This window comes from Ammospiza nelsoni, chromosome 11, assembly GCF_027579445.1.
Source record: "Ammospiza nelsoni isolate bAmmNel1 chromosome 11, bAmmNel1.pri, whole genome shotgun sequence".
NCBI classification, from domain to species: Eukaryota; Metazoa; Chordata; class Aves; order Passeriformes; family Passerellidae; genus Ammospiza; species Ammospiza nelsoni.
Genome location: NC_080643.1, coordinates 18,954,044 through 18,980,717, shown reverse-complemented (window position 1 = coordinate 18,980,717; position 26,674 = coordinate 18,954,044). Strand labels below are relative to the sequence as shown.

General features: G+C 41.2%; 1 protein-coding gene across 1 annotated transcript in view; it reads right to left on the bottom strand.

The window, feature by feature from the left end:
* The window catches only part of SYN2 (synapsin II), a 191,479-nt gene that overhangs the window by 9,940 nt on the left and 154,865 nt on the right, over positions 1 to 26,674 (bottom strand). Inside the window, exons 8-10 of the mRNA XM_059480012.1 lie at positions 25,651 to 25,725; positions 21,872 to 21,974; positions 15,340 to 15,489 (exon numbers count right to left, since the gene is read on the bottom strand). Of these exons, the coding sequence (XP_059335995.1) occupies positions 15,340 to 15,489; positions 21,872 to 21,974; positions 25,651 to 25,725 (328 nt within the window). The remainder of the gene's footprint in view (positions 1 to 15,339; positions 15,490 to 21,871; positions 21,975 to 25,650; positions 25,726 to 26,674) is intronic.

Below are 26,674 nucleotides of genomic sequence, written 5' to 3'. Positions count from 1 at the left end.
GATTATTTTTTAAGGATCCAGAAATCAAATTGCCATCTGTCAAGAGGAAAAAAAATGCAGAATTTATTAAAGAGCAAATGCAAAATCAATTAAACATGTTTCTTGCAGAGCTTACTGAGGTTTTTTTCTGATAGATTTGTATTTGATCCTGCTCCTAGTACTTTATTTACAGAATAAATCTTGCTCCTGGTGCTCTGAATTCCTGCCCAGCAATGCAGCTGCTGAGTTCTAAATGGCACAAGAGCCCTCCAGTGCATGCAGCTGCTGCAAATAAAAGGACACAGGGCAGCTCCAAAACTCTCATTATTCAGCATTACCAACCTGCAGGAGCCCAAATGAGGAGTAAAAAATGTTCCTCACAACCTGTGCTCCTTGATTTACCTGAAACAGTTCCACAGTGCCTGGTGAGCATCACTAAAGGGGTGAGGATATGTAGAAAATAAGAAAATTTTGTAAGGAAAGGCAAAGCCACCAGGAAATGTTAGAGTGTAAGTTGCTGTGTCTGCTTTAGCTGCATAAATAAAAGGACACAGTGCAGCTCCAAAACTCTCATTATTCAGAGTTACCAACCTGCAGGAGCCCAAATGAGGAGCAAAAAATGATCCTCACAACCTGTGCTCCTTGATTTACCACACCAGCCACATGCAGCCCCTGCCTGTGCCAGGGCTGGGATGCCCCTGGCACCCCTCACTCTGCTGCTGGGCACTGGGAAAGAGCACAGAGCTCTGGGAGGGAAACCACCAGGAGTGAGCTGCAGGAACTCCAAGGGTTTCTTCCTGCAGTCCCAACCAGCCCACGTGAGTTTGTTAGAAAGCACACAGCAGGTTTAATAATTGGGATTGTCATGATTAGCACCTGATGGGCTCCCTCCCCTTCCCAAGGGCCACAGCCCAGCCTGGAGCACTCAGCAGTGGCACAGGGTGCCCAGGGAGGATATGGGTGTTATCCTTCTTCCATAAAACAAAAGGCTGTGCAGGTAAAACTGGTGTGTGATTTAGAAACACGGGCTGGCAGCCGAAATCACATGCACTGTAATGTTGGAACAGCCCTGCAGGGCCCCTGTCTGCCCCGTGCCCTGAGGCTGGAGCAAATCTGCCATTTGTTCTGGCTCTGAAACCTCTCAGGTTCTATCACAAACTGCACCAGCAGCCCTTATGCAATCTGCATATCTCTCATCTCCCAAAGAAATGATTTCATCCCAAACCAAGCTTTCAATAAACACTCCAGGAGCTCCCTCATCCTTCCCTCAGCTCTCTCCCTCCAGTGCATTCTGTGTTCAAGGTGTATTTCCCCCTCCCCAGTCACTGACTGCAGCTGTCCTGATTTTACCACCCACACATCCTTTTCATTTTTTTATTATTATTTTTTTTTCCACCAGATATCACCTGGTGCTTCCAGGAACCTCACCCACACTCCAGGCCAATCACATGGGCATATTACTTTGGCTAATTAGCCAACCCACCCAGGCTGACCCAAAAAAGTCTAATTAGCATTACATTCCTAATTGAGAAATCTTACTCATGGTTTTTCAATGGTCTGTAGTAATCCAGCCCTTTCCTTTCAGACAGTCAGAACCTTGATACTTGATATTAAAGGCAGGCTTTGAACCAGCCCTGTTTGCTGCCCTGAGCCAAGGCCTTTAATAAAATCCAGCTCCTTCTGGAGCAGCAGTTGCTGGCAGATGAGCTGCAGAGTGTTCTCCTCACCTCTGCAAGGTGCTGCCAGAGCAGCTGTGGCAGCTCCTCTCTGAGCAGAGCTGCTGGGCCAGACCTGTCCTGCTCATGGATTCACCCCTCTTGCTGCTTTTCTGTTTTTCTTTTGCTGCACAGCCTCCACATTCACCCCCCTGCCACCTTGTAGCACAAACGTGTTTTGGAATAAAACTGATCTGCAGGCAGGCTGGCTTCACACACTGCAGGGAGCAAGGGGTTAAATGCAGGATTTGGGGTTCAAACACTGCAGGGAGCAAGGGTTAAATGCAGGATTTGGGGTTCAAACACTGCAGGGAGAAAGGGGTAAATGCAGGATTTGGGGTTCAAACACTGCAGGGAGAAAGGGGTAAATGCAGCATTTGGGGTTCAAACACTGCAGGGAGCAAGGGGTAAATGCAGGATTTGGGGTTCAAACACTGCAGGGAGCAAGGGGTAAATGCAGGATTTTGTCATGGAAAATGGACCTGCAGGGTCCTCATTTGGAAACTCAGGGCTAAAGGGCAGAATCAGTGGTACAGGAGTGTGTTTGGGACGGTTTAAGGCAGAATCAGGAGTGTGTTTGTTGATGGTGTAGGAGCTAAAGAGCAGAATCAATGGTTCAGGAATGTTTTTGGGATGGTTTGGGGCAGAATTAGTAGTACAGGAGTGAGTTTGGGATGGTTTGGGGCAGAATTAGTGGTTCAGGAGTGTCTTTGAGATGGTTTAAGGCAGAATCAGGAGAGTGTGATGGTTTAGGAGCTAAAGAGTAGAATCAGTGGTGCAGGAGTGTGTTTGGGATGGTTTAGGGTAGAATCAGTGGTTCAGTAGTATGTTTGGGATGGTTTGGGGCAGAATCAGTGGTTCAGGAGTGTCTTTGGGATGGTTTAAGGCAGAATCAGGAGTGTGTTTGTGATGGTTTAGGAGCTAAAGAGCAGAATCAATGGTTCAGGAATGTTTTTGGGATGGTTTGGGGCAGAATCAGTGGTATAGGAGTGTGTTTGGGATGGTTTGGGGCAGAATTAGTGGTTCAGGAGTGAGTTTGGGATGGTTTGGGGCACAATTAGTGGTTCAGGAGTGTCTTTGGGATGGTTAAAGGCAGAATCAGGAGTGTGTGATGGTTTAGGAGCTAAAGAGTAGAACCAGTGATGTTGGGATGGTTTGGGGCAGAATCAGTGGCACAGGATTGTGTTTGGGATGGTTTGGGGCAGAATCAGTGGTTCAGGAGTGAGTTTGGGATGGTTTAGGATTACCTGAGTGAGGTGTGGTGGCTGATGGCTGAGGAGCCCCTTTGGTTTTCATTTTGTGGAACGCAATTTCCACATCCCACCCAAATTCCCCGGGAGAAGGGGTTGCTGCTGTTGACAGGAACATTCTGTGGGGCTGCCCAAAGGGGCTCTCCTGCTCACAGGGGTTTGCTCTTTATATAAATGTCCCCCAAAATACAGCTTCACTTGGGGAAGCCTCCACGAATGCTGCAAATCCACTGCAGGGATTTCTCAGCCTGGGTAGAACAAGTGAGGATTTGGCTGCATAATGACCTTTAGGAATATTGGTTAATTACAGCCAGAGCACAAACCCCACTAATTATCTAGAATGTAAATGTCTCTAGATGTCCCTGTGGCACTTCCTTTCCACACTTACCTGAAATTGTCTCCTTAGAGGTTTTAGGGGTAGAACTGACAGGAAAAGCTGTTTATTCCTCAAATAAGTTGCATTAGGATTTGATCAAGGCATTATTTCTTTTTCTACCTTTATATAAATGCAGATTGGATTCACAGACACTTGAATTTTGAACAGTCTGAAGAATGTTGAAATGGGTGGGAGCAAAAGCAGCAACTTGGCAGGGAAATAGCCCTTGGGCAAAAGAGATGCTAAACAGAGTCCCAGCAAAAATTGATTTTGATTTGGCTGAGGTTGAAGACTTTGTGAACTGTACTTGGAGCACGTAGAGTTGTTTTTGGGTCTCGTTTGGTTTTCTTTGTAATGCAAGGACAGGAGCTTTTCATAGGTATTTCAATTTTTGAGGGGAAAGCCATGTTTTTCAGGTCAAGAAGGAGAGAGGGATCAATTGAGAGTTGCCAAAATATGAGCTGAGTTAGAGTTTATAAAGAAACAGGAATAAATAGTAAAACATTTAAGTAAAAAGAGAACTAAGAAAAAAAGTGATTGCTGAGAGTTATTGATAAAGATTAAGTGGAGGGTAAATAGTAAATGAGTGTTTGAAGTGTTATAGATGATGATAAACACAGGAGGAAGGACAAGATGGCAGGTGGGATAAAAGCTAAAAATGAGATGCAGGTAAAAATGAAACATTCTTCGTCTCAGAAATGAAAACCAGCTGACTCATGAAATACAGAATTCCAAACGAAGCCTCTGAAAATTGGGAATGGCCAAGTTACACTGGAGAAGGTAAAGCACTAATATTGCAGTGAGGGAAAGGAATTGGCTGCTGAAGAAAGAAGCAGTTATTGTACAAAAAATACTGGGAAGGACTTTAGTGGGATGCAGAACTCAAGTGAATTATTAATTAATAAAGTTGGCACAAAAACAGTAGGTGTGGGCTACTAGAACCTGTAGATGATGCAGGGCTGGAAGACTGTGGGGCCAAAATATCCTAAAGAAAGAATGAAATGGATCAGTGGAGCTAAAAAATATTATAATAATTATAATATAATTACTAAAAATAATATAGAACATGTATTATATTATAATATCTATAGTATATATAATATAAAACATTACTTTATTTGCATATTATATTAATTATATTAATTATATTATATTATATTATATTATATTATATTATATTATATTATATTATATTATATTATACAATAATATAGTTATGTTAATAATTATGCTATTAATATAACTATAGTATTATAAAATATAAAATATAATTATAATTTCTTCTGTAATAAGAAATAAATCAGTCACAAAGGCAGAGCTGACTCAGTAACTGAAATCTAATGGGGACGATTTGTGCAGTGAAAACCCCTCACAACTCAGTGCAGCTTTGGAAGAACCTATCTGCTTAGTTAGTAAAATAAAGGGGTTTTATGAACAGAAACTGGGGGCAGTTTCAAGCCAAAGGCCAAACCAAGACAAAATGAGTATAAACTGAATAAACCTGGGCTGCAAACAAGCCCATGGTGTGTAATTTAGCAAAGCAGAGAAATCCTGCCGTGGAACATCCAAAAATACAGAATTTCTCAGTGACTTGTAGCTTCCTGCTTTATCCCTTCAGTGTGCAGTGAGTGGGGCTGGGGCATCCCTGGCTCAGACCCTCCCCTGGTGCAGGAGGCTGTGCCCAGGTGATGCAGCTGCCCCACTGTGTGCCCCTGAACAGGACCAGGAATGTTGGGTGATGCTTTTTTCTACCCAGAGATGGGGTAACTGAGACGTGTTTTAAAAACTTATCCTGTTTTCAGTCTCATGAGGCAGTGCAGGTGTTATAATTCACACTATCATAATTCGAAGGTGACAATTTCCCAATTACAAAACACTATAAGTGTTTCTTAGTTTGTCAGCTTTTTGCTGTAGATACTTTAAAGCTAATAATCTAAAATTACTCCTCATAGGTCCTACTACAATGCATCTTTCATAGTTCTATTTATCTAAAGTATCTAGTCTTATTTACAAAACCATCCTTTAAAACTTTTTTTCTAACTCTATTTCTCTTTCAACAAATCTGTCTTATTCTAGAGCATTTCTAAGTCAACATTTCTTATCTCAAAGTTTACATATAAATGCATACTATGTAAGCCTTCTGTCAAGCCCTGAAAACTCTCTACAAATCCATTTCCCACAACAAATTTTGCTGTTTGCTGGTTTTTATATTCCCTGTGGACTGAGAGAAACAGCTACAATGGAGAGACGAGATTTTAAAAATCCACCTTCCTGCTGTCTGTGCAAGGAGGGCAGCAAGAGAAGAGTTCTCTCCTTTTTACACAATTTTGGAGTTCTCTGTCCAGCCTTGTCCTTCTGCACTGAGGGAATCTGTGTGCAAAACACACTCAGCAAAAATGGGGCCAGCCTGGGGTTCCTTTGTGCTGAAGTTGTGATAAAGAATTCAAAAACTTCAAGCAGCTTTTGCTGTTGCCCAACTAAGTTTCCAAAGAACCTCTGCAAAACCTGTCATTTCCCCTGAGTGGGTAGGAAATGCCTGCTCAGGGCAGAAAAAAAGCTAAATAGTGAGAATTTTACTAGGAATAGTATTTTAAAAATGCACTGAAAGGGCCCTTAAAAAAAATTAAAGAGTGTTCTAACCTGGATTTTACAGTCTGTTTTCCATTGCTAGATAACTAATTACTTCCCAGACAATGGCTTCCTTTTTGAAGCGGTCTTAAAAATAATTAAATCATAGAATGTTTTGGGTTGTGACGTTCAAGATCTTTTTTTTTTTTTCCAAATAATCATTTTTTTCTTCAGCTGGAGAAAAAAGAGAGAGCAGAGCAGGTGGCTCAGGGCAGGTGAGCACCCGGCAGGAGCTCAGTGCTGTTCTCATGGACACTCCAGTGTTTTCCTGAGATACTGGAACAGCTCAGTTCCCACTGTCCCTTCCTGCCCTATTTTCTGTTATTCTGCTGCACAAAAAATAAAACAACCCCATCGCTCAGTTTGCTGAGGTTTCTACAGAAACTTCTCAGGGAAAATGCATTTCGGAGGTGCCATCAGCTATGGAAGCTTTCTGCTTCCTTCCAGAAGCAGGCAATAATTACAATGAACAAGGATGCTTTTTGAATTTCATCTTCAGCTCTTTTACTGCTTGAAGAAATCCGATTTCCAGTTGTGCTTTTGGAGAAGGGGACAGTGAAACCACGCAGTGGCACAGCAGCTTTGAGGCAGCTCTTTCCAGAAGACAAAAACAGGGAGGGAATTTGGGATGGCAGCGAGCTCCCCCGTGTGCTGACACTGGGAGTGAAGGGAGCTTGGGGCAGGGAACAGCTCCAAAACATGGAAAAGCAGAAACAAGAGTCCAGGAGATGCAGGAGAACACCCTGTGACTGGCAAAGAGGATTTCTCTCACCTTTCCCAGCCTACAGAGGAACCTCCCCATTCTCAATGGGTCAGGTGGGGCTGGACAGTGCCAAAATCCTGTGCTGAGGGCTGGAGTTGTAGGGAAGCTTTGACCCCGAGCCCAGGGATTTTGGGTGATGCTGTGCTGTGTCTGCTCCTCCAGTTTTAACAAAAAGAAGGTTATTTTTATGGCTGCTTTGAAATGTGGGATGGCAAGAGATCCTGCATGAACAGGAGGAGCTTAAAGGCTGCAGAAGTTCACCTTGCAGAGATCCATCACTACTGGATCCACTCAGAGTTGAAGTTTATCTTTGGAAATGAGAGAGGCTGGGAAAAAGTTGCTGAAGCAACTTCAAGCTCAGTCTGAGAACCCCCATTTTGTGTTTTTAGGGTCACAGTGGAGTGTGAGGGGGCACTGAAAAGAGGCACTGGGTGAGACACCTGAGCTGTCCCTAAATAAAGTGAATTTTGGGGCTCTGGTGAGAACCAAACCCAAGAACCACCCACAGCTCCTCTTCTTGCTCCTCATGGTGCTGCTGCTGCCCTCAAACACCCTCAGGAGCTTTAGGGCTGCTCTGAGCTCTGAAAAGTCTCTGCTAGAAGCTGCAAGACCCTGGAGGGGGATTTTGAAGCAGCTGAACACAAGTTTGCTCTGCTGGCAGCTTCACAAGTCCATCCCCACATTCCAGAGCTGGAAGTGTGGCTGTGTGTGAGGGCTGCTTATTTTTACTTTTTTTCTATGGAAAAATCAAGAAAAATTGAAAATGAGCTGCTCTGGCTTTGGATTCTTCCATAATTTCTCTTGGTGCTTCTCCTTGTTTAAAGATTTTGACACACGTGGTCGTTATTGAAAATAAACCATGGCAGGGATTTATTCTGGGGAGAGGGACAGAATTCCTGCAAGTTAAACATGGAGAAAAGCCAATCCCCTCTGCTGAACTGGGTGTGATTTAAAGGTCAGAGAAATCAAACAGAAAAGTCAAGTGGAGACAGGGAATAATAACAAAAAAAAAAAAAAGTAGAGAGAAAAACCCCACCAGGTTGGGGAAAGGAAGGGAGAATGAGGAAAAGCCTCCAAAAAAAAAAAAAAGGGATTTTGTTAGGTTCAGCTTAAATAAAAAATCAGAGGGTAAAATAGATATACATAATATAAAAAAATAATAAAAATAATAGATATTATATTATGTTATATTAATTATATTATATTATATTATATTATATTATATTATATTATATTATACAATATAATATACAATATATGATATATGATATATGATATATAACATGTAATAGAATATAACAGATAATAAATATAATATAATATAATATAATATAATATAATATAATATAATATAATATAATATAATATAATAATAAAAAACCCAACAAAGGATGTTATCCATGCAGCGCCATGACAGAACAGAGGGGTCCAGCCTGGGCTGCCCTGTTTGTGTCTGTGGCAGCTTTTCCCTGCCCTGTGGCCATGCCCTCACTGCTGCCCTGGCTCTTTTCTGGTAAAGGATGAGCTTTGCTCTAGAATGGAATGAGGAGAATTCCTGCAGTTTCCAAAATAATGCTTATGGGATGAAAAAGCTGCTTCTCACAGAAGTCCACCAAATACAGACAGGTCCCTCCATTGTGGTGGGCTCAGGGTTATTCTACATCCCAAATATTTTCTTGTTATTGAGGGGAAGGGACCATGGAGTGTCAGAATTCCCAACATCACTGGCAGGTTGGGAGATGATCAGGAGATCATCTGGCAGGAGGCAATAAGTGATGCTTAGGAAAAGCATCACTTTGTTGTGTGAATGAAGACAAAAAGAGAATATTCCTGTTGTTATGTTTAAGAGAAATGTGGAAAAGTATCTTTTAAGTACAAGAATTGTTTTGTTTTTCAGTTTTACCAGTGCTTTGTGGCTTTCTGAATGAAAAATCAGCACTAAGGCTGAAGCACTGGATCCTACAGACAATTGAGGTCATCCAAATCCTCCTGGGCCTGAAGTCTGTCCCTGTCAGGGGTTTTTCCTTTGGGATCCTCTTCTAACCAGTGCTTTGTGAGCAAATTTCTATCTTACCAAGCTTTGTTAACTTTTCTGAAGAAGTCATTTATTTTTCCAGGTACACTGCTGGTGATAGGCATTCAATATAGAGTACTCAGAAATTAAAAATAAAAAAAAAAATCAGGGTACACCCAGAAAACTTTATTTAATTTGGACACCTTTCTGTTGATGGAAATTTCTGTTTCTCAGTGGAAATTTTGACCAAATAACCCTAAACCTTTCACATATGACCTTTAGTGTATTTTTGTATAATCTTAAGGCCATCAGATCCCCTCAGAAGGGCACCCTTGGTTATTTCTTGGCAAGTTGAACCAAGCTGAGCAGGATACCCATTATCAATGTTCTGATTAAATCACCCTCCTTTTGTGGGTACATCCACAGGTGAAATCCCAGAGTTTGCACAGATTTATCCCCGGTTATTTACCCGAGACTCAAACCCAGCTCTGAGCAGCTCCCTTGGCTCTCACTCCATCTGCTGGTGCAGGGGCTCAGGAAGGATTTTAAACCAATTATTTCCACTTTCACCATCACTTTGTCAGTACAATTCCTGCTCAGTTATTTGTATGTTGTGTCCTTATCAATATTAAAGTTTTTAGGGTTTATTTTCCAGCATGAACTTTGTGTTTTTGATACATTGCAATACCTGCATGTGGAGTTCAAATGCTTAAAATAAATCACACTTTGTTAATGGAGTAGGAACTGTTTCAAACACATGAACATCCCTCATGCAGCAGTTCCAGCTGGGTCCTGCCTCTCTTGGGCCTCTGTCCCTCACATGCAGAACCTGGGGTCTTGTTCAAGAGTGGACAAAATAACATCAGTGTAGGAAAAAAACCCCTCCATCATTTTATACTTGTGATAAACAAATTTTACTGTGCCCCAGATGTGGCCTTTTACAAGATTGTGGTGAGCTCAGGCTCCTACTTGTTTATTTTCTGCTGATTTTCTTAATTCCCTGTGTTTATATTAGGATCTAAAAGAGTAACAGCTGTTCTTTTATTCTCACTAACATAAAAACTAAGAGTTTAAAACCCCCTTTTGATCAAAATAAGCACACAAAGATAAACATTGTGTGTGTGTATATACACACACACACACACATATATATATACACAGTTATTTATGTGCACATTAATGTAGCCAATTAAAATATATTCCACATTAAAATAACAATTAGAAAAGAAAGAAATGCATTAGAGTAATATGAGGAAAAATTTTCGAGTATGGAGCATTTCAGCTTTGTAAAATCTATAGAAAAATAAATTTTTAATGTGATACAGCTTATGGAACAGGATGCAATACATTGTAATAATAAATAATAAATTTATTCTATTTATTCCCCAAGTGGTTTATTGCAGAAGAGAAGCCACAAGGTGTCGCTGGGATGCAAATAACCAAAATACTGCAGTGAGGGGGCACCACCTCCAGCAAAAATGACAGTTTTCAGAATGGCTTTTGACTGAAATAACCTTTGGAACATGTTGCATTTCAGATTGTGTGATTTCTGTGCCTCAGCAATATTCTTCCTTGCTCTTTGTGAGTTTTGATGCCAATGGTTTAGATTCTCTACCAATACTTTTAGGAAGGCAAGAAAAAGTATTTTAATAAGAAATGTAATTTATCTTACCAAGGATTATGATTTAAAAGGACTTTTATGGACAGTAGACTAATGCTGAATTCTCCATTTCCAAATAACTCCATGAGGAGATCCTTCCCAATTAAATGTAATCCCTTTAGCTAAGATCAAACTCAATAACTGCATTTTCTGGTCATCATCAAAACTTCAGGTTGTAAGCAATTTGCTGCTCATCAGAAGTATTATCCTTTAAAAATTCCACTAAATCCAAGAGATGGAAGTGAGAGAGCTGTGGCTGATCCTATGAAAATCCAGGAGCAGGGAGTTTGCTGATGGATTAATTATCTCTCTGGAATTCCCACATTTGTTATTTACACTATGTCCACGTGTGGTTCAATTTTCTCTCTGCACATGGGACAATAAAAGTGGATAAACTGCAGCATGGAAATGGAGAATACACAGATTATAATTGGTTTATTAGCCCTGTGCCACTCCTTTCTTTGTCAGCACACAGAACCAGGATGTGGCTGGCAATGCTCTGCTCTCTCTGATGTCACCAGGCCACGGACATTGTGCCTCTGGAGCACCAATTCCTTCCTTCTTTCCTCCCATTGAGGAAATAAATCCCTTATTCCTTCATGGGTAATGCAACAGGACTGAATGGACATTTCCCTAACAGGATTTCCCTCAGCCTCAGCTGCTCACACACCCACAAACATTTGCATTTATGGTGATTCTCATGGACAATGTCATTTTCTCTGCAGAATTTCCTCCAGCACAATTCACCTCAGGGCCTGACAGGCAGCTCTGAGTGGGTGTTTGACCATCATTATTGTTTTATACACAAATATTATGGTCAAGGAACAAGCTCTGAAAACCCAGAGCAGAGTCACTGGGTGGTTTAACCCATTTTCTTGATTTTTATGGAAAATTTGAAAGAGGCTTCTCTAAAAATATGTCAAAAGTAGTTGAAGAGGTTAGAAAATATGGGAAATCCACAATTTTGTTGCCTGCAAGTAGAGCAGGTTTGTTTATGGAAAACTTTTAAAATCCCATTCCTAGATAAAGTTCCATTTTCAGCATGGTGTGGGGTGAAACAAATGATCATGATTTAAATAACAGAAACAGCTTCATTTTGATGGATTTTTTTTACCCAAACAGTGGAATTTCTGAGAGTCCAAATCTCCTCCTGCCCAACTTCTCTGCCCTCTGTGCACCAGCAGGACTTGCTACAGAGTCTGGGCAAGAGTTTGCAGATAAATAAACAAATAACATAGAAAACCCATATTTAAGAAATCTCCCCATTCAGATATCTCAGGTTTAATGGGTTTAACAATCCCAGCCCTGCCCTGGGAGGTTTCCCACTGGAATTTGCTCTCCTGGCTCTGTGAGAGGAGAGCTTTGCCAGAGCACTGCAGGGCCAACCATCCCCACCAGGACTTGGCTGCCCAGTGCCAAACAAAGGCTGATTTTCTCAATCATTGATTTATTTCCTGATGGATGCTTAATTGCAGTGGGGCTGACCACTGTGGGCATTCAGAAATTGAGGTATGTTTTTATGTACAGTCACCCAGTCTGGACTAAAATAAAAACACTTCTGAAAACTCCCAGATAATAAAGAAATTCAGAACCTGGCACACCTGGAGCTGCATTATTGAGCACAGGCTGCTCATTTAAAAGCAGAAGCAGCAAAACTCAGCAATTACTCTTTGATATCTCCAGTATTTTGGTTGATTTGGGATAAATTAGTGGCTTTGCATTTTGTGTCACCTGTAGAAATGGGCAATTCTGCCCTGCAGATGAACTGGCTGTTTCTCAAGAATGGGAAATAATTTCTTACATTAGGAAAGACTGTTCAAAAGTGAAAGGGGCAGTTTTGTTTCAACAGGCTGATTTTATTCTTAGCAAAACCCAGCTAAAAATTAACTGTGCATGAGGAGTTGTTTGCTTTAAATCCTTCAAATGTGTCTCATGATTTTCCCCTAAAGCTGGGAAGATTTATGGGTATTTGCAAATGGAATCTTCAGCAGAAAATTAAGTCTCCATTTCCTACCCTAAATGGTAGAACAAGGCCAATTTTAAGAGTCTGATAAACTGAGAGGAAAACTAACAGATATTGCAAATATTCTGAAGGACTATCTCTGGTTTTCACTGCATTTTTTTGCTCAAGTGCAATCCCCAAATGTAAAATAAGCTAAGGAAAAGAAGTTTAATGTGGAATAACATCTTGTTGCCATCAGCAAGGGCTGAATCCTTCAGGAATAACCTAAACTAAAAAGAACCAACAAGAATTCCACCATGCCAGAATATTGTCTCTGCATCCATCCCAAACTCTGGTTTGAGAGCAAAAACTCCTTTCCATGGACATGCTGAGTGACAGCAATGACTGAGGAATTTAGGAACCTTGTAAAAATGCTCCTTGGATCCTGCTTTCATTCTGGACTCAGGTGGGCAGGTTTTCTTTGGGAATGATTGGGAATTTTATTTACATCCAACAAACAGCCAGCTCCTTTGGATGACAGCAGTAACACTGAGCCCTGCTCCTCCCCTGGCTGCTCTGAAATCCAGGACAGCCTACCCAAGACCTTATACTACTTTTCCCCAAAATGTGAAATATCAAATATGAATCTATTCATGTGACAGGCAAGTCTGTTACTACTTTAAATTTTGATTTGTGTTGCCATGTATTGACTGGATAACTCTAAATTTGCCTCTTTGCTTCATTTTAATATCTGTTGCTCCTAAAAGGAACTATTTTGGCAAAAGGTGATTTATTTTTTCCCTTTCTTTCCCTCTCAGTGCCCTTTTTACAATGGACTTGAGTCATGTTGGATGGAAACTTCTCCATTGTATGTGGTTCTGTGGCTGCAACAATTTTGTGCTTAGTTTCAAGTGGCTGCAACATAAATAGAAGCCACACCACTTATTTTTTCATGTGGGATGGGGTATTTTTATATCTTAAAGCATGGTGAGGTATTTGAAGAACAAATTAGTCACTCTGCCTCAAGAACTGGTCTGTCTGAGGTAGGCCACAAAATTGTTCTCAAATTGTTTACCTGGTGTGGAGCCTGCTGGGAGCAAAAATAGATCCTTGATTTAGGCTTGGTGTTTAGTTATTTAGGCTTGGTAATTCCTGGCTTACAGTTTGGCTGGTTCTGGTGTTCAGCTGATGCCTGTGGAGTGAGGAGGTGCAGGGCAGCACCAAAACCCTTCACAGGTCATGGGCAGGGTGGATTTGGTTCTATTTCACCCACAAACTCTTCTAGCTCCTCACCACCCTCATTCCAAAGAGCTGATGTCTAATCTAAATATATTTCAGTCTAAAGCCATCCCCCTGCTCCTCAGTCCTGGCAAAAGAAGGGATTTATAGGCCCTTTTAAAGTACAAACCCCCCAGGTCAGCACTTGTTACTGGCTTCTATTTAATTCCACACAATTCCTTACCCAGCAAACCCACACCTCTCCCAGATTTTCTGTTCTTTTACAAAAACACCACATTCCCCAAAGTTATTAAAAGGATCACTCCAATAAACCCCATGTTCTTAAAACATGGAAATGGAAACAGAAACACAAAGGTGGTTCCTGGGAGCCAGCTGGGCCAGGGGCAGAATTCTTCATCCACACACTTTAACTGTCAGGCCATGCAAGATAAAATAAATGAAATATGCATCTGTTTACAACCTTTGGCCCATGTCTTCTACTGTGCTGAACATATTTCAGGAGCTTCCTAGATTTCTGAGGCATTTTCATGAATTGCAGCACATTAAAAAAATATAACCTTATTAATTTCTCACAAGAACAAGAATTATTCAGTATTATTTTTGACATCTTCAGAGCAAGAATTTTCTATGACAGTGCTCCTTAGATTTCCATGATATTTTATATATGGGACTGAAAGGAAGCAGTACAGAGCCTGGTAATTCCCTGAACTCACAGGCAGGAATACAGCAATACTTGCACTTCTTGATTCTGTCTGGAGACAATCTCTGAAATATAACAAACTGATAAAATGTGTTGGTAAGCTCTCAAATCCTTGAGGTTCCACAGGTGTTGGAATTCTTGGAGGAAAACTTTGTGCCTAAAACTATAGAACTTTGTGCTTAAAATGATAGACCAAGATGCTCTATTGTAACTGAATCTTCTACTATGCTGAACTTATTTCAGGAGCTTCCTAGATTTCTGAGGTATTTTCATGAATTGTAACACATTAAAAAAATATTATAACCTCAATTATTTCTCACAAGAACAAGAATTATTCAGTATTATTTTTGACATCCTCAGTAAAAGGGTTTTCTATGGCAGTGGTCCTTAGTATTTCCATGATATTTTATATATGGGACTGAAATGAGCCTGGTAATTCCCTGAATCCACGGGTAGAAACACAGCAATACTTGCACTTCTTGATTCCATCTGGAGACAATCTCTTTGAAATAGAACAAACTGATAAAATGTGTTGGTAAATTCCCAAATCCTTGAGGTTCCACAGGTGTCTGAATTCTTGGAGGAAAACTTTGTGCTTAAAATGATAGACCAAGATGCCCTATTTTAACTCAATCTTCCACTATAATGAACATATTCCAGGAGCTTCCTAGATTTCTAAGGCATTTTCATGAATTGCAGCACATTAAAAAAAAGATTATAACCTCATTAATTTCTCACAAGAGCAAGAATTATTCAGTATTATTTTTTGACATCCTCAGTAAAAGGGTTTTCTATGACAGTGCTCCTTAGTATTTCCATGATATTTTATATATGGGACTGAATTGAGCCGTACAGAGCCTGGTAATTCCCTGAATCCACAGGTAGAAAAACAATAACACTTTAATTTCTTGATTACATCTAGAGACAATCTGTTTGAAATGTAACAAACTGATTAAATGTGTTGGTAATTCCCAAATCCTTGAGGTTCCACAGGTATCCAAAAAACTTTGTGCTTAAAATGATAGACCAAGACGCTATTTTTAAAATTGAATTTAAATTAAATTTTCTCCTACCTGAGGCTGCTGAGTGGCAGTGGGTCTCTGAGGAGATGGAATAGGAGTTTTGGACAACATTTGGTTCATTTTGCTTACGACTAACTCGGTGATGTGCTGCCTGTCTTCAGCCTGGTGCTCCCCAATCAGGGGCATGGCACAGTCCATCACCTGCAAAATGCAACGGGACATCAGTGCTGGGAAGGAAATCCTCCTCATCTTTGCAGGACGTGCATTTACAGCAGTGCTTTCAGCAGAAGTACGCAAGAATTACAGCCATTATGTGTTCCATCAGAAAATAAACAAGAGAGCAGCAACTTTGCAATGCCTCCCACCAAATGGGAGCAGAAAACCTTCCAGAAAAAGCTTCACTTCACACCTGGGCACACACCAGGGAACAGGGCTGATAAGGTGCAATGAGATTTCTCAGGCTGTGCAGTGATCTGCAGGAATTTCAGCTGAGGTTTCCTCCTTTCCCTGATTTTGGGGCCCTCTCCACTTTCAGGAGCTGAATTATCCCAGGGAAATGCAGAGTTAAACTTCAGCTCCCTGCCAGTTTGTGGAGTTTTGCTAGGGAGATCTGGATCCTTATTGATTCATGAAAAACTTCAAAACTTTTAAAGTTTTTAATGAATTACCCTTTGTTATTATTGATAATTTTTAAAAAAGTAGTGTGGCTGCAAAGAATAAGAATTTCTACAGAGAAAGCAGGATGGCAGAGAGGCAGATAAAAATGGGCACAATTCCATTCTGAACATGACAGGTTAATAGTGCTCTGTGGTTATTTATCACACCCATTCTGCTGAATAAAACCAATACTGAATCCTGCCACTTCAGTGGGTCCCAAGCACTTGTTATTTCTCCAGAATATTTATTATTTCTCTGTGTATCCACTTCTGTGGATATCTGTGTTTGTTTCAGGGGAAATAAGAGCACAACATAACCCCAGCAATTATTCACAAGGGCACTGGGCATTCCTACTTAGAAAAATAAGAGGATTTCATTCACTTTTGAGAAATTGCAGTTCTTTTTGCATGTGCACCAGGGCATGTCCATGTCACCTGCAGTGACTCTGGTGTTTCCCACAGGTCTGGGTGGAAGAATTTTGTTATCTGAGGGGTGCACAGGGATCAGTCTGAAGAGCAGGAACACACTCACATTGTGTGGAAGGGATTTAGAGGCAGCAAAACTCTTCTCAATCCCTCCACAGAATACCTCCTTTATTAACAAAGAGCAGATTTTTGCCTTCCTTCTTTTAGGTTTTCAATAGGTTCTAGGAATTAAACACAGAAGTTGGATGTTTAAAGGGATATTTGGATTTAAAAGAATATTGCACCTTGCAGTAGTTGGGAAGGATTTATTGTTTATAAATAATATAAATTTTGAACTTTGCAAACTATGATGAGAGCTATAGAAATTCTGAGTGAAAAAGGAAGATTTTGTTCCAATAATGGGGTTAGCTTGTAGTCCCAAATAATTTCCACGATTCTTCTGTTTGTTCATTTACAAGATTCACTGACATCGTGTGCTGGCAACCAAAATGTTGGCAATGTTTGAGCTGGGATTTTCAGATTTAGGAGGTCTCTGAGCTTCCTCACAGCCAAAAGGCTTGAAAATAACCCCAGAGTAAACAATGCACAATAATTGAACTGCAGAACAAATGTTTCCTTAGAAATGAATTATTGGTTTTGACTCTAGGGCCACACCAGCAGCAGAGATGTTTAATAAGTACACTGAAAGGTTTTTTAAAGTTTACCATCTTTTTTAACAACCACAGATTTAAGTGGAAAATTCCATTAATTAAGAGAAGAGTTGATCAACCATTAAGAGTTGATATTTCTGGAGGATTAAAATGTAATCTTGCAGGTTGAGTGTCTCTTTAATATTAATTTCTGCTCACTTACTTCTATTTTAAAAATTGTATAAACATGTTAAAGATCCATTCCTTGTATCCTGAGCTGTTTCTTGTGAGAGGAATTTGCTTGGTGCCAGGGCTGTGAAGTGTTAATGATGACTGAATACAGAATGTTTGGGTGTGAAAGGCATTGGATGTTTGGTTCTTCACTGCAAACCATCTGATTTTCAGAGCAGGAGTGATGTCTTGGCTCTGGAAAAATCTGATTTAATGAGAGTTTTTTTAAAAAATATGCACCATAGGGTGTAGATGAGCCCCCCTCTTACCCAACATCAGTTAAAAGTTTCACAAGCAAAGAAAAAAACCCCTTGGTTTACCATGCACTTGCATTAAAACAATTACTTGGAATGACTGTGAAATAAATTATCTCCAATAAATCCTGCCAAAGGATTAGGCAGGATTAAGATCTGGAGGACTGGGTTAGGACTCAATTTCTGCTCTCAAGCACTTCCACAACTGCAGGTTCACACATCAGCTTCCTTTGGGAGGTGCTGCCATGCTGTGTGGCAGAACTGGTGGGAAAAGTGAAAATAAGGAGCCTGGAGGTGTCAGATCTTCGTGGCCACTCCAGCAGAGAGGTTGTTACACTCCTTGAGTAAAGAATTTTCAGGCATAGTCACAAATTGAGGCAGATTCAAACAGATTTGGCATTAAAACCAGAGCCATTTGTCCTTATCAGTCTCTTATCACTTGGACAGGTTTTGACCTCGTTAAAATCCTTGGGTTTGTTGTCACAGGGGCATAAATATTGTTGGCCAAAGATGTGGCAGCAGAGCGCCTCTGGCACCCCCTGAGATCCAGGTGGATGCTTTCATGGTGATTTTTGGTGTATTTTCTTTTCCTTTCACAGAATACAGTCAATTTTCATTCCTGGTACAAGATTTAATGACAACTGTTTTATATTTTTGTTTTATATAAATGTATCTTAAGAATATTTTGGGCAACACCAACAGCTTTTAAATCCTGTGAGTGATTACAGGAATGTCAGGCTGGCATTTCCCCCCCTCAGAAGATTTGACAAAGTTTAAACACACACAAAGCTCCCTGTTTATAAATAGTCTATTTACAGCCTGTGCTAGATTTAAAATCTCATTTAAACCCAGCCAGTTTTTCGTTCAGCATATAGTTCAGCTATTTAAAATATTGGAGTTTCCCCACTAAGAGGATTTCACAGAAAAAAAAAAAGAGACATCTGTAATTTATAAAATCAAATACATTCCTTTTGCAGATGCCAGTAAAAACATGGGTGACTATGAATTACAGTCCCTTAATTCATATCTCTGTGAAATTGCATTTTTATATCAATTAACTTTCATTTCAGTGGCCAGTTCTTTGGGATGAATTTCTCTTATCACCCAGGGACTGACTGTAAATATTAGTGGGAAAGGTGAATAGATAAAGTTTGGGTACAAGACTGAGACTGGCCACACAAAGAAGAGAAATTCTGTAATTAGGAAGGGAAATGGGATTTCTAAAGGAGCCAGAGCAATTATAAAATATCAGTAATTGCAAAGTGATCGTGCTGTTTGAAGGAAAAATTCCCACACCCAGCTCTGCTGCTCACCCCAAGGATTGGGATGTGCTGGGCAGAGATTTGGGAAGGGCTGGGAAAGGCAGAGCTGGGCAGGCTAAAGGAAGGGCAAAGGTAAAGGATCCTGTGGATAAAGTGGGAAAAGGCATTTCCCAGGATGCTGAAATACAAGAGGAACACGCTGGAGCAGCCAGGGGGCTGTCAGTCAGTCAGTCTGGCAGGACAGATGGATCTCCTGAGGGAAAAGCCCAGGAATTCCAGGAGAAAACGGGATAAATGGTAAGTACAGGGGAAGGGGGAGTTAAATCAGGGTGATTTGGAAGGTCCATGCTTGGCAGAGTGAGAACTGGGCAACACCATTCCCTTTGGTGGGTGAGTACAGCAACGCTCCAGAGCAGAAATTAGGAGAGACTTGTGAGTTTATCAGTGATTACAGCTGGATTTAACTCCCTCCCTGAGCTGAGCAGAGGAATTCTGTCCTGGATGGCAGCACAGGAGAAGTAGCTGAGCTTCTGAAGAATTTGAGGCCAAGAGCAGAACTTTCCATACAACTGTGCACAAACACTGTTTCTTCATTTCCTCTGCTGGTTTCCAGTGAAAGTTTTCTTCTTGAAATCTTTTCTAAGTCAAAAACACCACTAGGGAGCTAATTTTAATTTAACTCAGGGCAAAATGAAGCAAGTGGGAAAGACACCTGCAGCAGCCCATTTAATCTAAAACAAAATTTGGGAGACTTCTGGGAGGCCACTCTGAAGGATTCTCTTCCATTTGTTCTCTCTTACTGCTCTCATCACCACTCTGAGCTTTTATTGACTTTCCTAGAGCTTTGCTTTTCCAAGAATGAAACAGGAAAGATAATATTCAGTGGGATCAGAAATATAAACAATTCTCTGCTCCTTCTAGCACTGAAACCTCAGAAGTGTTAATTTTAAAAGGGGAAAAGTCCTTATATTTAAGAAGTTAAAAGTTTAATAGACCTTGATTTGATGTCTCATCAGGAAGAAGAGGGGAGGCAAAAATTGCTGCATGTTGCAGTGATGTGTTCATAAAATCCTGTTTCTACAGCTTGTCTGATGCTTGGCAGCTGAGAATTCCCACTGAGGGGGAAAGAACAACACCAAATGAAGAGATGAGGCTGTTACACAAAATCTTAACTTGGCTCTCATCCTGATCAACCTGACAGCCCCTCTGCTTAGCTGAGCCATCCTTTAATTAGTTCATTCCTCCCTAGGAGGAGTTGGGAGCCAGTTCCTCGGAGTGGGACAGGAAGAAAACCACTGTGTTCCTCTGGAGGAGGCAGTTTTGCCCAGGGAACCACACCAGGTTTAGAAAAGGCAAAAATCTCTTACATTTCCCACCTAAAAATCTACAAAGAGCCCAAACCTCCACAGAACAGCACAGGTGGTTTTGGGCTTGAATAATAATTAATAATTTTGTCAAAATTTAATAATTTTGTCCTCTTCAGCAAAACTGGAGATGACATTTTTTTGGAGAGCAGAAAACTGGTCTGGATATGTGAAGAAAACTTGGAATTCTCCCCTAATTCCCATTTCCTCCCAGGGTAGGTGACACACGACTGGAGGTGACACTGGCTGAATGTGCCAAGTGAAAATCAGCAAGAACAAATCTGCCAATGTTATTTCACCCATTAGGAAATCTGTGTGTTCCTTGTCAGGTGAGTTCTGCAGGATTAAGGTGTCAGTGGTACCCAAATCCTCATTTTTTCCTTGTTTTTTCATTGTTTTTTCCTAATTTTTTCTCATTTTTTCCTCATTTTTTCCTCATTTTCCCCTCATTTTTCCTCATTTTCCCCCTCATTTTTTCCTCCTTTATTCCTCATCTTTTCCTGGAGCTGCAGCCCAGGATTTCTGGGCTGCCTGTCCTGCTCAGCTCTCTCGAGTGCACCATGCACGTGCCAGCCTTAATAACTTTTATTTTCCCATGCTGAAAGAACACAAAAGGAGAAAATTCTCCCTATCTTGGTGCAGACAGTTTTCCACTCCTCATTGTAGCCTAGAATTCTGTTAAAATTGCAGTGTAAGAACTGTTGATATCCTAATTTTTCCAGATGTTCTGGTGGACGTGAACTTTGCAAACAGCCCCACATTTCAATGTCTTTTACAGATTCTAAATGTCCTTGCTGATGAGCATTCCCATCTCCAGGACAATTCAGCTGATTCCAGACAACAGCAGGAATTATCACACTTCCATCCACTCTTTTTATTTCTTTTTTTTTTTTTTTTTAATTGCAAGGTCTATTCTGCACCCTGATTAAAATGCTCTGCAGCTCTGAGAATTCTGGGCTTTAGAAATTATGTCTGACTGTGGCATGGAAAATCAAGGGATTTGTTGAGTAGCAGTCTCAGTCAATTATAGAATTTGCAGTGGTTATTTAATTTTTTTAAAGCTTGCCCTTTTTGCTTTATCAGTTTTTTTGGAGTGAGGAGATTCTGGAGATCCTTGCCCACCTCCTGAATAAAATTCTAGGAACGTAGAAGGTGCTGAAGAAATGGTGATAGGAAAGTGATGATAACTTGTTTTATGGCTACACAAAATGATATTTCTCCATAAAAAAAACCTCAAAGGAAATGAAAAACTTCAACTTTTCAAAATTACCTACAGCAGAAACTTCTGATTCATGAGGATTCAGATCTTCAGGGCAATATTTAGGCTACAAAAAAAAGTAAAGTTGTTTCCACTTCATCCTTAATCTCCCTTTCCAGGGCAAGGTATAATTTTGTTGGGGTTCCCTTGGGATGGTGCTATCTATAAACCTTCCTGGAAAAGCTGCTGAGGCTGCTCAGGAAAGAAACCATCAGGGTTGGCAAAGTGTGCCATCCACATTTGGCTTTGTTTTGCACTTTGTGTACATTTCCTCCAACACCAGAAGACATTCCCATCCATAGGGTTACATTTTCCAGCAAGTTTTGCCACTAATTTGGACCTGTGGCTTTGTATCATGTTTGAAACAGTGCTCAAAAATACACAGCCTTGCCTGAAACACAAATAAGGCAATGCCCAGCTATCAGAAAGGTTCTTTCCTTGGCTGTTTGTAATATGTAAAGGCAGATATTTAAAAAAAAAAAAAAAAAAGCAGGATTTCTTACCTCAAAAATATAATCTTTTCCATCCTTCCCATGTACAGCTTTAACAGCACAGATGTCCAAGCCACCAAATATTTCAGAACAGGTGTCAACCCAAAGCTTGTACCTGTTTCACAAAAATAATTTGCTCTGTGAGTGTCTCATCAGGCTCTTGATTTTCTAGAGGCTCACCTAATAACATATTTAGTATTACATTCAGAATTTTTACTTCATTAAATTCAGAATTTTCACTACATTGGATGGGTCTGGCTCCTGTATCAGGAAAATGAGTGAGGCACCATCCTAGATTGTGGCCCAATGTTTTCTAATGGAGCCAGGATGGTTTTATTCCTACAGCACTGAGCAAAAGAAGAAACCCAGGCAGGAAAACCCTGCAGGTGATGCAAAAGGACAAAAATATGGCATGATGGGGGTTGTGGAGCATGCAGACAAGGGGTATGTTCTTCATGTAGGGTTATAGACAACTACAGCACAACCCAAGTGGAATTTAAATAATTCCAAAGAATTCTACAACTCCTAAAAAGGCAATTTCATACAGAGTTGGGCACAAAAATTCTTCAGTTTATTTTGTAATGTCATGGTAAGAGACTGAGGGTGGACTCTTCACCCATCCTACCAGCAGCAATATGATTTATTTTCATTTTTTCTCCATGAATAGAGAGATTATCTGACCAACAAGGGGGTGGGGAAGGATTTATTTATAAGAAGAATGAGGCAGTTCCTGTGATTCCTGTAGCACAAGCTCTGAGAGCCCATAGACAAGGACACCAAAGGCACTGGGAATGTTCAGTGACTCCAGCAGGGTGGGCAGGGAGGAAATGATCCTGGAGTGATGCAGGCTGATGTCACCAACTGAAGGGCATCATTGGCTAAACAACCCCATTTTTAAAGCATTCATTGATCATGAATTTTCCTCTTGGCTCACTGCTGAGTCTAAAGCAGAGCTATTTCCTCTTCCAGCCCCTCTCCTGCTCCGGTCCTGATGATGGATTTGCCACCTCATAGTATTTTCCAGAGAAAAAATCCTTCTGCTGTAATAAACACAGCATTTGATTTCATTGTGGGATCAAGGGAAATTCCTTGCTGGGCTGAGAGTCTGATTCATGTATAAATATCTTCAGTAACAGCATCCTTTCCAAGTAAACTTGTTAAGTCACATTCTTGATATTTTCTTATATCTAATCTGTTCCAATGGAAAAGTTTTTCTTTTAAGCAGAATACAAAGAAATTGATTTGAAAAGATCCTGATGGTAATATCTTAGCAATGAAAATAACTTTTTTTTTTCCTGTGAGAAACATGGTTTTTGTCCAGTATAAGAGGGTTTTTTGGATGCCTGACAAATTCAACATCTGTAGATGCACGGGCTGCCTGGACTTTTTGCATGCACTTGCTTATAAATAATTTATTCTTTTTTGGCTGTAGAATATTGTGTATCTTAGAAAGTCACAGGGACAACAAAACTTGTCTTGAACAGTAAATATCTGGACTCGAAATGGAAACAACACCGAGGACATTTTCTCTAAAACACTGCAACATCAATCAGATTTATGAAAGTATATCTAAAAGCCCATCTTCTGCCAACAAACACAGAGCTGGAAAAATCCATTTGGGAAGAGAGGTTTTGGATGGAGCAGCCTGGAGTGTTTGAAACCCAAGGCTTGCACAGTGGGTTTGACAAAAGGTCATGGGCCCTCTTTTCCCAGAGCCAGTGGGAACAGCAGAAATAAAGGAGAAAGATAAAGGATAAAGATAAAGGGTTGGTCCCGGGGGCAATACCAGGTGTGCCAGGGGAGGTGGGCACAGTTTGGAACAGGGGTAAATGAGGAATTGTGACCCCTCTCCCTGTCCCTTCCTGCCACTCTCTTCTTTTTTCTCTGAATTTCTGCCCTGAGGTTTGCGGCCAGCCAGCAATGCCCACCAGGCAGTGCCTTCAAGGCACTTCCTGCCCATCCATGGATGTATTAAAACCAAAATTAAAGATAAAGGATTGCTCCCAGGGGGCAAAGCAGGTGTGCCAGAGGAGGTGGGCACAGCTGGCACAGCTCGGGGGGCAGCAGAAGCTTTGGAACGGGGGGAAATAGGGGTAAATTAGACATATTGACCCATCTCCTGTCCCTTCCTGCCACTCTCTTCTTTATTTTCTGAATTTCTGCCCTGAAGTTTGTGTCCAGCCAGCAATGCCCACCAGGCAGTGCCTTCAAGGCACTTCCTGCCCATCCATGGATGTATTAAAACCAAAATTAAAGACAAAGGATTCATCCCAGGGGGCAATACCAGGTGTGCCAGGGGAGGTGGAATTGTGACCCCTTTCCCTGTCCCTTCCTGCCACTCTCTTCTTTCTTCTGTGAATTTCTCCTCCCTGGTGGAACCATATCCACCTTTCCCATGCTTTTGGCCCTACCAGCTGAAGGAAGTTTGGTTTTGCTGGCTGGTGTGCTAATGGGAAAATCCCCAGTCTGCTCTAATTGACTCCACTGAAAAACAGGAGCAGGGGCAGAGCTCAGGGAGCATTTCCAGCATTCCCGGGAGCATTTCCCATCCCTGGCCCTGCTGTCCTGGGGGCACAAGTGGAGTTTGTGTGTTCCAGCAGCCCACGGGCTGTAATTACACAGCCCAGAGCTCACAGGGAGCACACAACCTCACTTTCTGCAGGGAGGTGGGAGGGAATGAGAAAGGGAAAATAATGTGGCTGCAGGCCATGCCCAGAGGGGAGAGCAGTGAGGACACAGTCTAGACAGGGCTTGGACAGCAGGGAGCTGGAATTCCCGTCTTTCTTTCTTGTTTTCACCTTTCCAGGGCAGGCGATGCTTCTGTTCCTGTGTCTCCCTCAGCTCCTAAGAGGCACCAAGTTGTAGGTTTAAAAAAAAAGCCCCAAACAAACAAACCAGGACTAATGTTGAACTTTAAAACACCTTTTAAATTCCACTTTCACTGCACAGAGTTTAGTTCAGCTTCCACTGGTGGCAGCCTTTGGAGAAGCTGAACAGCAGAAAATCCACAGCCATTCAAAAGCCTCTGAGATTTTGTTTTGCAGGGAAAAGAGGTTTATGGGTTGTGGAGCAAATGAGGGGGATTGAGAAAAGAGTTCTGAGCTTCAAAGTGCTGCTGCATGAATGTTTTCAACTGGACTGCAGGAATTATCCAGGATAAGAATGGGAAAGAAAAGGAAAAGCACAGTAAACCAAAGTACAGAGCTGGAATGATGGCACAGGGGAAATAAAGCTTCAGTGTATCCCAGCAACAGGGGAAAAAGCCTCACAGTGCACTTGAGTGGAAATTTATAAAATGAAAAGTAAGGAGTTTGGGATTGAAAGTAGAAAAGAGAAATGGGATTTAAATAGGGAAAATAGAATTTAAATAGGCAGACTGGATTGCTTGGTTATGTAGGGGAGTGGTAGGATGTAGAAGGAGGGAAGTTTAAAAGAGGTGTGAGACTGGTGGATAAGAGAGGGCAAGTGAACCAGGAGAAATGACTGACAGGTCAATCTGTGAAATTCAGTTTTCTGAAGGGAATTCCAGACATTTTCTAGGAGCAGATGTGGATGTAGGAACCCAGGGGCTCACATAACCCCTGGGGCTGTGAGTGTGGGTGGGTAACTCTGAAGCCACATGGAACTCCTGCCTCTGCTCTCTCCTCTGACTGAGAGATTCCTTTTCCCCGAATGAACACAATGCATGCACTTACTGTGACTTGTGTACCAACAGTGGCATTCTTTAAAAATCCACTTCAAATCAAACTCTGTTAATTCTTTAATTACCTTTGACACGAGACTCCACTTACTTATCTGACATAGCAATTTGTTCCAGCATGGCAGAGCCCGTGTTTGTCTTCCAGTTCCCGGATATGGAAGTTCTCCTGAAAGGGGGAAAACATTACAAAGGCAGCCAGGGGTTTCACATTCCCATCATCAAATGCCTCTGCTTTTCCCATGAGTGCAGCAGCAGTACTGACACCTTTTCCCCAGCTGGCAGCTTGGAACCGAGCATCTGAACCGTGAGGGGTTGGAAGAGCATTGTCAGGAATACACTTTGTACTGGAGGGACAAAGAGTGGCTGGGAAATTTCTGTTCCCCATTTATTTATTTAAGTTGTTTTCTAAAAACTCAGCCTGCTTTGATGAAGGGGCAGTGTTAGAAATGAGCTGGTGCCAGCTACAAAGGAACTGAATTATCTGTAACACGCTGGCACTGCAAAGGTAAATGTCAAGAAGCTTCAGCTTCTCCTTTCAAACCCACCCCACTGTGTCCCAACACTCAAAAAGCAACACTTTTATGTTTCTAACACCTCTGAAGTGATTTCAGGTGTGTTTTGGAGCTGGATTTTGGTTCCTCCTCCAGTGTTCACTCTTTGCTATTTACTGATATAACCTAAACACTCTGTGTCAATTCACCTTCTTCTATTTAACCTCTAAGAAAGAAAAAATCCATGTGAAGGTTTTTTCCCTCTCAGACCTTAGGGCTGGGAAGATTACTGCTTTGTGAAAGCTAAATGCTGTACTGGGAACAGGCTGTGCATACAAGTTATGAAGTGTTTCCAGTTAGTAAAATCAAGAGAACATCTGCAAAGCATTAAAAGTGTATCAGGCAGCAGCCAGAGCTCTCTTTCCATGTCCCATTAAGTTAATTATGAGGGTCAGTAGCAATTGTGGGGGAATGTTGATATTTCTCTGGGACCTTCATAAAATTTAAAGTTCTTCTGTGATGCCATGTCCTGTGTTGTAGAGAGAAAAGAGAGATGGGAAGGGGAAGGGGAGAGAAGGGAAGGAGAAGGGAGAAGAGAAGAGAAGAGAAGAGAAGAGAAGAGAA